Raw genomic sequence first — 15,260 nt, 5'->3', positions numbered from 1 at the left:
GATTTTTCCCACTGTCTTAACCATTGCAACACATCTCCCTGGAGAGTTGCTGCAATATAATCAATGAATTTTTCTTTGATCAACTATTTTTATAATTGGTAATAATGATGGACAAGAATTGTGCCCAATCATCAATTGCTTGTTCCTGATCCTTAAATGGAACACGAGACAAGTCTAAATAAGTACCATTTTGAGCTATTGGATACTTATGATTATTATCTTTTCTAGATATTACTGGCTCAGGTGTAGGATTGGAGGTACTTCCAGTGTTGGTATCATTTTAAATTTTATTTGTTTGAATAAAGTCAAAATTTTCTCCATCTCCCCATATGCCAAATAATTTGGGATCAATTAGCTCTTCTACCTTTCTTTTCCCTTTATTTACTTCTGGTGAAATATCTTGATCTGATATTTCTTCAAATGAGGATGATTGACTGCCATCATCATTAGTTGACATATTAATATCATAATTAAAGTGCTGTAAAAGGGTTTCATGTTCTAGATAAGTTTCTGTTATCTGATCAAGTAGCCTATTTCTTTCATCAATACCTAAATCAGGGTCTTTATATAATTTTCTCCAATAATCCAATATTTCAACAATATTTTCATATTCAGTCCTATTATAGATATTGGTTTAAAGTACCATAATATCTTCTGTACCATAAAATAGCCTAGGAATGTAATTATCTCCTGTACTATTCATTCCATCATTGTTTATGAAGGATATAGTTTCTAATTTTGTCACCAAATTGTTTATTTGATTTTTTACTTCTTTATTTAAGTCAATATTTATTATAGAATCTAAATTGTCTATTTTAGATTCTATAGACTCAACTTTGGTTTCTAGATAATTTTGATTAATTTTTTGATTTTTATCTAATTTAGAAAACTCTGAACACATAATATTCGTAATATTATTTAAACTAGAATACACACTATTTACACTTAAAGACTCTTTAGTAATATGCAAACTATGATCATATTTATTATTAACATTATTTTTTGTATTTCCAAAGCATATTATATCTTCAGGGTTAATTGCCATTATAGATTATTGTTGGTACCTAAGACCCTCCTAGTGTATTATCTGGTGTCTAAAATCTCTCTTTATGATCTTAAAGACTTAATTATGACCAATAGTCAAAAGATCTTAATGAGTATATGGGTTTTGACATACACCAAGCATATAGGTTTTACAACAACTATAAATGAAACAAATAATTATGAATATATAAAATACAAAGCATACACAATTAAAAACTTAGACGATTTTTTTTTTTTTTTTTAAAACATAAAGCACACCATACACATTTATATATATCAAAATTTATACATAAATAGTAATGCTTATATAGTTTGATCTTGCTTTTAAAAGTTCTTCACCAAGCTTTGATACCAATTACACAAAAAAACAGAAAGGAGCTCTTTATGATGGAGAAGTTAGAGACAAAGTTGGAAGCATAAAGTTAGAGTGAATTTACATTGTATATTTCGTTGACTTCAAAGCCAATTTATAGATTACAATTTATATATACAAACAAAAAAGGCATCAAACCTAATTGTAGACTTTTTTATTTTTCTAAAGGATAAAAGAAAAAAAAGCCTAACATAATAAATACATTAAATACAAAAATGTCTACCAATAATAATGACAAGAACTTTTGGAGTGCATATCTTCTGACTTCTTCCCACTACAAAACAGTTGGGGGAAGAACAATCAATGAACTAGGGGCTTCTGTTTCCCCACATGACTTTTTTTTTTTTTTTTTTTTGGTTCATACATTATTTTTCAACCGAAAGCGAATTTTTTAACAAAATAACTTCGCAACTAAAATTAATGGATCGAAAATCAATTTGTAAACTAAAGATATAGCTGAATTATAAGATTTTGTTGAGAAATTAATTATTGAAAAAAAATGAATTGGAATAATATAATATGTGAAAAATAAAAGCTCCTGACTAATTGGGAGCAATAATTTTAATGTGACTTGTTTAGCCTTAATCACATGCAGTTTGGGTAGATATGAACTCGAAAAAGAATACAATTTCATCAACAAAGTAAAATGAAAGAATACGTAAAAGGTCTTGAAATTATGTTCCCTAAATATATCAAGGGCACCCAAAGGAAGTTGTATTTAGTGAGTATTGTTTGGATGATCACAATTGAATACTATATTTAAGTAACATTTAAGATTTTATTTAGCATTAAATATATCATCTAATGTGCTTTGCAGAATATTTTTGTTGATAATTTCTAAATGAGAAATGTTATGCATCTCAAATATTATACTAAATATTCTACCAAACTTTTCACAAGGGATGTGATTCACACAAATTTACATGTGCATAAGTTTCATATCCATATAAAAGGTATGATAAAATATTTAAGGTTCTTAACATAACTCTTTTTAACTAGAAGATGTCAGCCATCAAAAAGTATGATTAGTGTCATATTGTACTATTTAATTGAGTTAGGTTATGGACACAACATTACACTTCATGGTGTGGGTCCAGATTGCGAGCACACGGTAAAAAAATATGAGGTTATAGATTGTAATCTTTTCTAATTTAATATTTAAATTATCATAGCATTATTCATTAACTTTTTGAGTTAATTAAATTAAGATTGCCTTAACTATTAGTAAATATTATTTTATCTTTTTTATTTATAAATCTGTATATTTTAACCATTTTAATTATAAAATTAGTAAAAAAAATAAAAATAAAAATAAAAATAAAAAACTCTTCTTTTGAAGGGGTGAAAGTGATACATTATTAAATCACCTTAATCACTTTATCTATTAATTCATACATTTTAACTCTCTCAATTATAAAAATTGTACAAGCGCCCCCTTTGCGGAGAAGTAAAAATAAGGTATTTTTACCGTTGAGGCAAAGCGTGTGGGTTTATAAATAAGGACAGTAAGATGAAATTCGTCACAACAATGTTACATACCTTTAAAAAAATACAACTTCTACAACTTTCACTTACTTCTGATTGGTTACTTCTGATTGGTCTAGGAAGAAAAAAAAAAAAATTGGTCCACATCATTTTGAGAGTAATGAGATTCCCAACTTTGGAGGTCCCAAACATTTTTGAATTCGTTAATAGTTGAGTGAGTCTTATGTAATCAGTCATTTTCTTATAATTAATTATAGCAAAATATGTAAGGTCATATATAAATAGAATAAAAGGATATTAGCTATTAGTTGAAAACTATGAAGCATGTGTATAGGTATGAGTACTGGTATTAGTACGATATAAATACGTCGATACGGTAAAATCTAAAAAAAGTAAGGTACGAGTACAGGTGGATACATTTGTAAAAAAATATTTATTTTAAATTTAGAGTAATACAAAAATTGATTAAATAGTTTAATTTGTTACTATCTAACCTACAATTAACATTTAATGCAAAAACTAAAGGCATAAACGAAAATTAAATGTCATTATATTAAATAACTTACAAATCATAACTTAATTTTAAAATCATATTAAGCATAACACGAAAAATAAAAATGAAGACTAGTCAAAGAAATTTTATCTATGTAATAAAACAAAATATTGATTCGACTAAGTTACGGTATGACTTGAGTATATATTAAGTATGTTTGGATATGCTAAAAAAATTAAGAAGAAAAATTTGGATATATATTTTATGTAATCAGTATATATGCAAAAATACCATACAAAATATCATACTTAATAAATACCTAATATGAATACGACATATTTTTCAAAGTATCCACGCTTAATAAGTCGAAAAAGACTTGATGTAATTAATGGTAAATTTTTGAAGTTTAAAGTAGTAACTTCATCTACTTCTTGAATCTTAAAAACTTTCTTCACAATCACGTCTTCCAATACTTTTCTTGCTATGCCCAATTACCTCCATTGTCAGGCATTGTAACTTAGTTCCTAATCAAAACTAATTTTTGCAAATCTAAAATTACCCAATAAGGATAGTTTCTGTTGAAATGTTCAAATTTTCAATCTTTTTGGTGTAGAGAAAAGTCCACTTCACACATTTATTCTCGTGATGTCATCAATCTTCACCGAATCATGAGTTCAAGAGCGCTTTATTGATTCCCTTTTTGACAAATTGCTACACAAACTTAAAAAATATAAAAATATTAAAAAAAAACCCGTTTTTTCAATAATTTGTTTTTAATCCTAATTTAATCTGTTTATTATTTTATATTATTGTGTCATATTAACATATCATGTCAAAAATTGTTATTCTTAATTAAAAAATCTAGTATATAAAACAATTAAGTGGTGTTTTGGAAAGTTGGTAAAAAACTAAGTTTTTGACTTTTTTGCTTTTTTAGTAGTTTTTTTTGGCAAAAACTGGGTTGTTTTGGGTAAAAAAATTGACTTTTTTGGCTAAAAAAATTAGAAAGCCAAAAAGCTGATTTTTTACCAATCTTCCCAAAGTGCCCCTAAATTATTTTTTTTCATAAATTAAATTTAATAAAACTAATCTCTACTAAATAAAATTATTTGTAAAAATATTTTATTTCAATTCATTTCATTTCTCTAATACACAAAAATTATATCTTATTATTATATATTTTTTTATTAGATTAGCTTTAAAATAGTGACAAAAAAATACACTACCTTCAATTTAAATATAATATTAAATTTAAAATTCAATTTTACACATATATATTTTTAATTAGTGACATGAAATTATATAAGAAATTCAAAAATATCATGACACTTTTGGTAAATTTAACACTAAAATGTTTAATTAAATTTTCATTAAACGAGTTATCCGTATCATTTTTGTATTATTTAAGTTTGACACTAATCAGATATGTTTAATATTTGCATTATTGGTCGTATTATATATATATATATATATATGTATATATATTTTTAATTTAAAAAAAAAATCAACCCTCACTTGTCAATTTCATGTATAGTTCCAATCGTATTTTTCAAAATTCCCATCATTAGTCTTTTTGCTCAATCAATCAATTCAAACCCTAACTTGTTTATTGTTTTTTTTTTTCCTTAATTTTTTTTTTTTTTTTTTTGATCGGCAAAGAAGATCTTTATTGATGAAAGCATGCGAAAGATACAAAACATCAATAAAGAGGAGCTTGGAGCTAAATGAAGCTCCAAGCTCCAGTTGGTGAGAAACCAACAAAGAAACAAGAAGAAAAACAGAACAGATCAGCAGCCAAGAATCCAGACCAAGACTGGAGACCCAGATTTACTGAACCACTGACCACAACACAGCCCAAACTCAGCGGATCAGACCAAACTAGACCTTACAAGGCAGACTTGAGCCTAAACCAGAGAGCAGACCAACAGATCAGACCAACCAAAGTGCAAACCAACCCAGAATCCAACAGATCAGACCAACCCAGAAACCAACATCCAGCAACTGAAGATTAGAGTCTAAACCAGAGAGCAGACCAACAGATCTGATTCAGAACAGAACTGAAACCGTCCAACACAGAACAACAGAACATCAGAAGAATAGTGCAGCAATTAACACACAGCCATCCAGCTCTGTCAAGGTAGAATAGTGCAGCAAACCTTCTAGCATAGAATCTGCCTAACATGCTGCAAATTTAACACCACCTCCTGAACTGAGTAGAAACTATCCCTTGACTCAGCTTTAAACCATAAGATGACTCTTGTCTTAATTAGTTCCAACAACTCCACCATCAAAGGTTGTTTCCCATTAAACACACACTCATTCCTCATCTTCCAAACAGACCATAGAGTGGCCAATGGGATGACCTTCCAGATTATGCCTTCGACTTTTCTCCACTTAATCCCTCTCCACCAATCTAGCAGGCCTACAACACTTTGAGGTGAAACCCATTGCATCCTCCACCACTTAAGTAGATTTGACCATACTTGCCAAACAACAGGACATAAAAGCATAACATGGTTCAAAGATTCTAATTCCTCATTACAAAAAACACAATCAGACCTAGTATTTTGATCCATCAGCCCTAAGCTTTGAAGATATGCTCTTGATTTGATTCTACCTTTCCAAACAAGCCAGCAAAAAAATTTAACCTTTGGTGGCGACACGTTCTTCCAAATAAGCTCAGTGGCTGGTAAAACCTGCCCAGAAGTAAGTTTATTGTAGACAGCAACAGTGTTGAACAACCCATTTGAAGAGGCCTTCCAAACCAAGGCATCAGCTTTCTCAGTCAAACACGGGGTATTGCTATTTAACTTGTCCATTAGTCTTACAGCTTCAAGTTCCTCCCAAGCCCTCAATCTCCTCCTAAACTTCAGGTCCCACCTTGCTGTGATTCTTTTTCTTTCAACCAGATGAGACAGAGGAACCTCTTTTTCCAATGACAGCTCAAATAGCCTTGGATATTCCTCCTTGAAACACTTTTCACCCATCCATTGGTCTTCCCAAAATCTGATTCTAGTTCCGTTCCCCACTTGAATTTCACAGTTTGCCACATAGAAACTGTAGAGCTGAGTGTTACTAACAGCCGTATTGAGAATGTCACCCCACATTTTCGATCTCTGCTGACCCTCCGCAGTGAATGGAAGCCATTTTCCACCAGCGCTGCCATATTTGCTAATTAAGATAGACTTCCACAATGACCTATCTTCACAACCATATCTCCACCACCATTTAGCTAACAAACAGTCGTTTACCAATCTTAACTTTCTAATGCCCAAACCCCCAGTGTCTTTGCTCTTTGAAACCTCCTCCCATTTGACCAAATGCAACTTCTTTTTTACCTCTGAGCCACCCCACAAGAATCTGGCCTGGATCTTGTCAAGTAGTCTCACTACACACTCAGGCATTTTAAAAACTGAAAGATAAAAGATGGGTAGAGATGACAGCACTGCTTTAACAAGTGTTAATCTGCCTCCAAATGATAGAAGCTTCCTTTTCCAAGAAGCCAATTTAGCCTTGAATTTGTTAACTACAGGCACCCAAGTACTTCTCCTCCTTGGACTTGCGCCCAATGGCAACCCAAGATACATAAATGGTAGTTTTTGACACAAACAATTTAGTTGTTTCGCATAAACTTCCCCAACAACCTCATTGACCCCAACCCCGCACACATGACTTTTATGAAAGTTAATCTTCAGCCCCGATATCACTTCAAAGCACCTCAAAATCCTTTTTATATTTTGAATCTCAAGCTCATCTGCTTCACAAAAAACTATTGTATCATCCGCAAATTGAAGGTGGGTAACATTGATTTCCCTATGTCCAATTGCAACTCCTTTTATGAAACCCAAAGATCTAGCTCTTTGGAAGAGCATATTCAGGCCTTCCGCCAAAATGTTAAAAAGGAAAGGCGACAAGTGGTCCCCTTGTCTAAGACCCTTCTCTGGACTATACTCTGCTGTAGGAGAACCATTAACAAGAATCGAAACCCTTGTTGAGGATAAGCATTCTTTCATCCATCTAATCCACTTATCTTGGAAGCCAAACTTAGACATGAAATCCAACAGACAGCCCCAATTAACTGTGTCATAAGCTTTTTCAAAATCCAGTTTAAGAATTATCCCCTTCTTCTTTCTTTTCTTCCACCAATCAATTATCTCATTTGAGATCAACACCCCATCCAAAATGTTCCTACCACCTATGAAGGCATATTGGGCTTCACCTATAATTTGAGATAAAACTTTCTTAAGTCTATTAGCAAGAACTTAGATAGAATTTTATAAAGAGACCCAATAAGACTGATAGGCCTATAATCAGCAAGTCCACCAGGATTCTCTATCTTGGGAATTAGTGTTATAAACGAGCTATTAACTCCTTTAGCCAGGCATCCATTAGAGTGGAACTCTTTAAAGAACTTAAGGATATCTCCCTTAAATACATTCCAACATTGCTGGAAACACAACATATTGAAACCATCGGGCCCCGGAGCTTTGTTACCATCACTATCTCTCACTGCTCCCCAAATTTCAACTTCAGAAAAGGGAGCTACCAACCCAGAAAAATTTTCATCCTCTCCAATACGCTTGAATTCACCCATCAACTTGGGTCTAGACTTCCAATCCTTAGCAAATCTACTTTGAAAGTAATTAAGCACTTCTTCCTTTACCCGTTGCGGCTCTTCATGTACCTCCCCATTCACTTCAATTGAATTCAGCAAATTCCTATTCTGACGACTTGTGGCCACCACATGGAAGAATCTAGTATTTTTATCTCCCTTAATTGAAAAGTAGAAATGCCATGCAAATACTTAAAAGTCTCCGAGTTTGGTAACCTGACTAGGCCAACACCTTGAGATATAACTCTCACGAAGCTCTCTATATAAACCACCAATCTCTACACCATTGTTCTTCACAACACATTTTCATCACACACTGAGAAGTTGTTAGTTATAATACACTTACAACAATGGCTTCATTTTCATCTTCTTTGAAGGCCTTTGTGGCTTTAGCTTTCCTTATGCTTTTCATTGGAAGCTCTTCTGCTCAACTTTCACCTACTTTCTACTCCAAGTCCTGCCCAAACCTTTTCACCACTGTGAAATCTGCAGTGCAATCTACAATATCGAAAGAAGCTCGGATGGGTGCCTCCCTTCTTCGCTTGTTCTTCCACGATTGCTTCGTTAATGTAATTCTCTACTTTGTCCTTTCACCAGTGGTGCCCTAAGATTTTTTAAAAGCTCATGCTAAATATTATAATGAGATTTTATTTTATTAAGTAAACTGAAAATTTCGAGCTTTTGGTAATAAGAATTTTTTGAACTTTTTTTTGGTAGCCATAGGTAATGGCTTAAGTAATGGTTGAGTCACCACTATTTGGTTGTTAGTTAATTTTTTTTATTTTTTTATTTTATTTTTACATTACAATATATAAGAGTTTTAAGAATTAAATTTTTTTTACAAAAATAAAAATTTTGTTACAAAAAATATTTGGAGATCAATTTATGTCATTCACGAGAGTCATTGCTAATCTTCCTGAAAAGTCTTAAAAAGAACTTTTAGTGACAATTTTAAAAATATCACAAATAAATGTACTTTAGGAATTTGGTACCAAAAATATTTACTTTTTGAGAAAAATTTTGGTCCCAAAAGGAAACAATTCATCATTGAATATCCAATTTCATCGCTAAAATATAACAATGACACTTTAATAATTAAAATATTCCTTTCTTAAAAGATAATCTTGTCCCTAAACTTTAATTTTTTGGGGTGTTAATTTTATAATTGTTGTGTCTATGTTAATTTATGTAACTGGTGTATTTTCACTACAACAAATAGCAGAATTGGCGACTAAAGTTTCTTTTTTTGTCGCTGAAAGTAGTAGAATTGGCGACTAAAATGGAATTAGTCGCCAAAATTGGTCACTTTTGCCGACTAAAACAGTTTAGTCGCCGAATACAAGGTTTTTAGCGACTAAAAGGCACTTTAGTCGCCGAATCTGGGGGTTTTAGCGACTAAAGGTAGTTTAGTCGCCGAATGTGACAGTTTTCGGCTACTAAAATAATTTAGTCGCCAAAAGTGATGGTTTTGGCGACTAAAAAACAGATTAGTCGCCGATTGTAGGTGTTTTGCCGACTAAAAACATATTGGTCGCTGAAAGTGAAGCTTTTTGGCTACCAAAAAAAATTAGTAGCTAAAAACTGAGTATTGGCGACTAAAATTCAGTTTAGTAGCCAAAAGGTGACGTTTTGGCGACTAAAAACAGGTTTAGTCGCCAAAACTGCATATTTTTAATTGGAACTAATTTTTTTAGCGACAAAAAAATCATTAGTAGCCCAAAATAATAGAATTGGCAACTAAATAATGGTTTTAGTCGCCAAAAGTGGCCTAAATTTTTTTTTAATAAATAATTTATTTTTTACATAATTTATATTGAATAAAAATAATTATATTTATATAATTAGTTTTGTATTAATACCGATTAATATACTATATAAATAATATATATTGCATATACATTCATGTGATGTCATAGTGGCATAGTGGAGGGAGTGTTTGGTTAAAGGTTTAGAATGTGAAAGGGTCAGTGGTTCGAAACTCAGAAAATGCAAAGAAATAAGGTTTTTTTTTTTTCACGGAATACCTTTGGCGACTAAAATTAGTCGTCGCCAAAAGTGTTGCTTTGGGCGACTAATCACTTTGGTCGGCGATTCATGGCTATCAGTGACTAAAATATTAGTCGCTGAATGTATAATTTCCGAAAGTGTAATTCACTATTGGCGACCATCACTTTCGTCGCTGAAACACCTGTTTTTGCCGACTAAAACTTGTTAAGTCGCCAATACCTCTGCCGACTAAGTACTGGCGACAAAATGGGCGACTAAAAAATTTAGTCGCTGAATCTAAAAAATCCACTTTTGGCGACTAAAGAGGGACTTTTGGCGACTAAAAATTTAGTCGCCAAGGGTGATTTTTGTTGTAGTGTTTGTTGGTGTTGCTATGGCTTGAGATTTTTTTTATTTTTTTATTTATTTTTTATTGGATAAACAGTAAGAAATTCATTTGTTGTTGGTTTTATTGTATAATTTAATTTCGAATAAGAGTTAAATTTTTTTTTTTTTTTTGATCAGTAAAGAAAAGAAAAACTTTATTGATGGGATGAGCAAAACATTAAATGTTGTTAGCTGCCAGTTCCATTTTAATTATTCATTGTTATGTAACACTCTGCTTGGTTGCAGAAAATTAGACGACATTTCGACAGCAATTTCATTCCAATGAAAAGTCATGAAATTGAATTTTCCAAATGCTAGAGATTTACATACATGTTCCTCCATGTTTTAATAAATCGTTGCACCAATAACTGTCAATTGGTGTTGCAAACTTTGTCTATCTTGTCTTCTTCTCCATATCTTTTTGTCTTTTAGGTTAATTTTTATTTCTTTATTTAGTTTTTAACAGGAAAAATGTCATTGATAGTTTTATTGTAAGCAGGGGGAACTAAAGCTTGTTGGAAGCCTTCAACTTGCTTCCCAGTGCTGTAAAGAGCACATGATTGGTTTTGCAATTGTGTTGTACTGCAGTTGATCTCCCCCCTCCTCCTTTTTTTTTTATGCCAGACAAATTCATAGATATCTTTTTTTCTTTTTCTTTTTTGTGCCGATCTTTTTTGTGCGGAGTTGTAAAGAGTACATGATTGATTTGTTTTTTTTTTCCTTCTTTTTTTGTGCCGATCTATTTTATAATAACTTTCAACTTACTACTGGGGCACTAGTTTAACTTTATTTCATCTTGCAATTGAAATATTTTTGCATATTGAGAAGTATGGATTGATCCAGTATTATGTTTACCTAAATTAAGTCAATATATTGAATATTTTTCATCTTTATTGCAAGTATTTTTTTAGTTAAATCTCACAGAATTAGCATAATTTCAAAAAAAAAAAAAAAATGAAACTATGACGGCGTTTTTAAACGTCACTATAGAATAACATTAACGGTTAATTTTTAAAAAAGATCTATTACGACGTTTTTAAAACGTCGCTAAATGTTACATGACGTCACTGTATCGTTATGCAGCATATTTAGCGGCGTTTTTTACTAAATATAACGACGCTTTGAAAGCATCATAAAGCTATAGCGACGGCCGCATCTTCGACGTTAGGTACTGAATGCCACAAAAACAATTGGAGGCATTTTTCATAGCTATAGCAGTGTTTTTTAACCGCCACTAAAAACTTAGTTTCCAGCAGTGTAATTGAAAGTCTACAGCTAATGGAGGATACACAATTAAGCAATTAAAAAATAAAATAATGTTAGGAGAGAGGAAAATGATGTATTCTTGTCAAAACGTACATGTCTTAAAGGCACAAACAAAATTTAACATTTTTTAATAACTAGCTTGACTGTATTGTATTTTTTTTTTTTTTTTTTGAATGTTCATGTGAAATAAAATTTGCCCCTACCTAATTATAGTATTATTTTGTTATTGACTTGAAACAATTATTAAACATGTTCTTAGTGGTAGACGATGATATGATTGATTTCACTATAATTCTACGTGTGTAAAAGTAGGCTGTTTGCTAACCAGGAAATGACCACGTAAACCAATAATTAATCACAAAGACTCAAGTCCAAAATTAAAAAAAAAAAAAAAAAAAGATTGGCATTTATGACATCTAAAGAGATGTTATTAATGTCACAGTCAAAACGATGGTGTTATGTACTCTTTAATTATATATTTTTAGATTTTTTTAGGATTGTGTTCGTTTTACACACCAACAAGAAAAAAAAAAGTTGACATTTTGGTGTATAGCATTCAAGGCGGGCCCTAAGACAAGGCGAGCAAGATTGTTGCCTCATGCCTCCAAATTCTGTCTAACAAATAGGGCTTTTAAATAATTTTTGATCTTAAGTTATGTTTGATTTATTGAAATGAAGTGAAATGAAACAATCCTTCATCCTCATATTTGATTTACTAAAAAATAATAAAAAAATATTACAAATAAAATTATCATTCACTATTGTGATGGAATAGTTAATCTATAAAGAGATTAAAGAATGATTATTTCATTTAATTCAATTTCATTTCAGTGAACCAAACAGTATATTAGTAGTATAAAAATGAAGTTTTATAAATTTTTTAAAACAATTGAATAAGTGAATTATTTAAAAATATTAGATGGTTGTTTGCCAAATGTGTGTATTATTTATAGACCAGTTACAATTGTCTTTGGAGAAATAAAATTGTTTTGAAGTTTGAAATTTATCAAATTTTACAATTCAATCTACCATATCACCAAAAAGTGTGACAAACTAACAATGTTAACAATCGAAAATATTCCAAATTTATGTCAATATTAAAATATGTATGAATGTCGGGACCCATTTTTTTAGTTCACCATAGGCCCCAAGAAAGTTAGGTTCGGCTCTGATAGCATTATCGTTTCTAGTGTTTTGCTTTCGATGGCTAATATTGTTCAATGTTTGTGTTTTGATTTGTCTATTGAATTTTTCAGGGATGCGATGGATCAATCCTCCTTGATGACACATCTTCATTTACAGGAGAGAAAAGGGCAGCTCCAAATTTTAATTCTGTTAGGGGATTTAATGTTATTGACAATATAAAGTTTGCAGTAGAAAGGGCGTGCCCTGGTGTAGTCTCATGCGCTGATGTATTGGCTGTTACTGCTAGAGACTCAGTTGTTATTGTAAGTAAAAAGTAGTAATTATGCTTTCCTTCATGTTCAACGCAAAAACAATTATGAAATTAGGAGAAAAAGTCTGAAAGGTGTGGTACAAATTCAGATTTAGTGTGATATGTATTGCACTTAATGAATTTGATCCACTTTTGGGCTTGTTTGGTTTGTATTTGAGAAACATGTTTTGAGATAAAAAGTACAAAAATTTGTTTGGTTTGGTTTTTTTTCAAAAGATGTTTGGAAAAATTATTTTGAGAAAGAATTTTGGAAAAAGTGATTGATTTGATGTGTATAAGAGAGAGATTTGTTTGGAAAACTTGTAAACCAAACAAATTTTGGAAAAAAATTTTAGGAAAATTTGTTTGGTTTGACTACTTTTGAAAACTTATTTGTAGAGAATTTTTCTCAAAATTTTTTGAGAAACACAAACCAAAGCTTTTCAAGCTACTTTATTAGGTTTTGTAATAATTTTTTGTAGTTCATGAACATGTATTTCTTTTATTCATGTTGTATTTTAGCTTGGAGGGCCCAATTGGAAGGTAAAACTTGGAAGAAGAGATGCCAGGACAGCGAGTCAGGGTGCTGCCAATAGCAGCCTTCCTCCTCCAACTTCTAGCCTTAGTGCGCTTATCTCCAGTTTCAGTGCTGTTGGCCTTTCAACCAAGGACATGGTTGCTCTTTCTGGTATGTACTCTCTCAGTCTCTCTCTCTCTCTCTCAAAATGTATTGTTCATCTCACATTATGCAAATACTTTGGCAAAATAGCATTACTAATTACATAGTTGTAAGAAAAATGGTATGTGCCATTGTTTTGTAACATTGCATGCGTAAATTCTACGGATTGATTCTCTATTTAAAAAGAACCAAGAAAATAATTTCTATATATAATGTGCCCTTATGATATAAAATAAGTGAAAAAATCTAGTGAAATATACTATTGCTCTAGTTGCATTTGTACACATACACCTTTTCAAAAAGCATTTAAATTCAATCTCTCTCTCTATTGTTTGACATAGTTATTGTATGGGCTTACAAAACTAGGTTCTCACACAATTGGACAAGCACAGTGCACCAATTTCAGAGCACGTGTGTACAATGAAACCAACATAGATAGTTCATTTGCTCAAACAAGACAAGGCAACTGCCCAAGAACCGTTGGCTCAGGAGACAACAATTTGGCACCTCTTGATCTTCAAACTCCAACAAAATTCGAAAACAACTACTACAAGAACTTGGTCAATCGAAGGGGACTCCTCCACTCTGATCAACAACTATTCAATGGTGGGTCAACCGACTCACTAGTTCAGTCATACAGCAAGAATCCAGGCACCTTCAACTCTGATTTTGTCGCAGCCATGATTAAGATGGGTGATATTAGCCCCCTCACTGGATCAAATGGAGAGATAAGGAAGAATTGCAGGAAGACTAACTAATCGGGGTCGTGACCATTTCATCTTCAATATTACTAATAACTAGTTTCTTGTCTTAATTTGGTGATAAAAATATATGTTTGAAATAGTACTTTTTGGTGTCATTTTATGGGCAAGGGTGAGAAGAATGCTTGCTATGTTAAGCTATAAATGGATGTGGTTTTCAATTTTTTTAAGTCCTAAATGAACACACTTTTTTGTTAATTTTATATATTTTATGTGGATGTGACTTTTAATTTTGTTTGAAGTTTTTGAACATTTAGTCCTATGATCCGTGATCTCACCGGTGGTTGGACTTTTAATTTTGTTTGAAGTTTTGTTATTGTCAGAAGGCTATAGATGGGCCTTGAAATGTATAGCATGGAACTACAAAGTATCTCTAACGCAGTGTTTAATTAAGAGATTTTGGAAAAAATTTATTAACGGAGAGGAAAAATATAGTGAAATATAAATAAAATAGACATATATTTTATTTAATTTTGCTTGCCTTATCTTTTTTTCTTTCCAAATCTCTCAACCAAATGCAACATAACAATTTCAGGTATGAATTACATGCAAAAGGGGATGGAAATCCATAATAATCTGACCAAAATCAAAGAGCACTATGTTAATTTAGGTGATACATGCATTTGGGCCTCCACTGAAACCATATCTGGCCCTTGAGTTTGGAGGGATTTTATTTGCACCCCAAAATCATTAACTGCCTATAATTTCTCAATACATCCTATAAATTATTTTAAAATTA

At 31.6% G+C, this 15,260-nt stretch overlaps 1 protein-coding gene across 1 annotated transcript; it reads left to right on the top strand.

The window, feature by feature from the left end:
- Positions 1-8,294: 8,294 nt before the first annotated feature.
- On the top strand, positions 8,295-14,783 carry LOC114296080 (peroxidase P7-like). Its single transcript, XM_082877384.1, has 4 exons — positions 8,295-8,576; positions 12,903-13,094; positions 13,604-13,769; positions 14,127-14,783. The coding sequence occupies exons 1-4, from the start codon at positions 8,358-8,360 to the stop codon at positions 14,516-14,518; spliced, it is 969 nt and encodes a 322-aa protein (XP_082733510.1). The 5' UTR covers positions 8,295-8,357; the 3' UTR covers positions 14,519-14,783.
- Positions 14,784-15,260: the final 477 nt, after the last annotated feature.

This window comes from Camellia sinensis, chromosome 1 (assembly GCF_055761805.1).
Source record: "Camellia sinensis isolate YWXY chromosome 1, ASM5576180v1, whole genome shotgun sequence".
Lineage (NCBI taxonomy): Eukaryota > Viridiplantae > Streptophyta > Magnoliopsida > Ericales > Theaceae > Camellia > Camellia sinensis.
Note: the sequence above shows the minus strand (reverse complement) of the source record. Positions and strands in the feature narration are given on the sequence as shown.

What these genes read in the sequence shown, in the direction of transcription:
- LOC114296080 (XM_082877384.1), top strand. Translation starts at nt 8,358, where the DNA reads ATGGCTTCATTTTCATCTTCTTTGAAGGCCTTTGTGGCTTTAGCTTTC. An exon ending in TCCACGATTGCTTCGTTAAT is followed by an intron (nt 8,577 to 12,902) that starts GTAATTCTCTAC and finishes TGAATTTTTCAG; the next exon opens with GGATGCGATGGATCAATCCT. An exon ending in CTAGAGACTCAGTTGTTATT is followed by an intron (nt 13,095 to 13,603) that starts GTAAGTAAAAAG and finishes GTTGTATTTTAG; the next exon opens with CTTGGAGGGCCCAATTGGAA.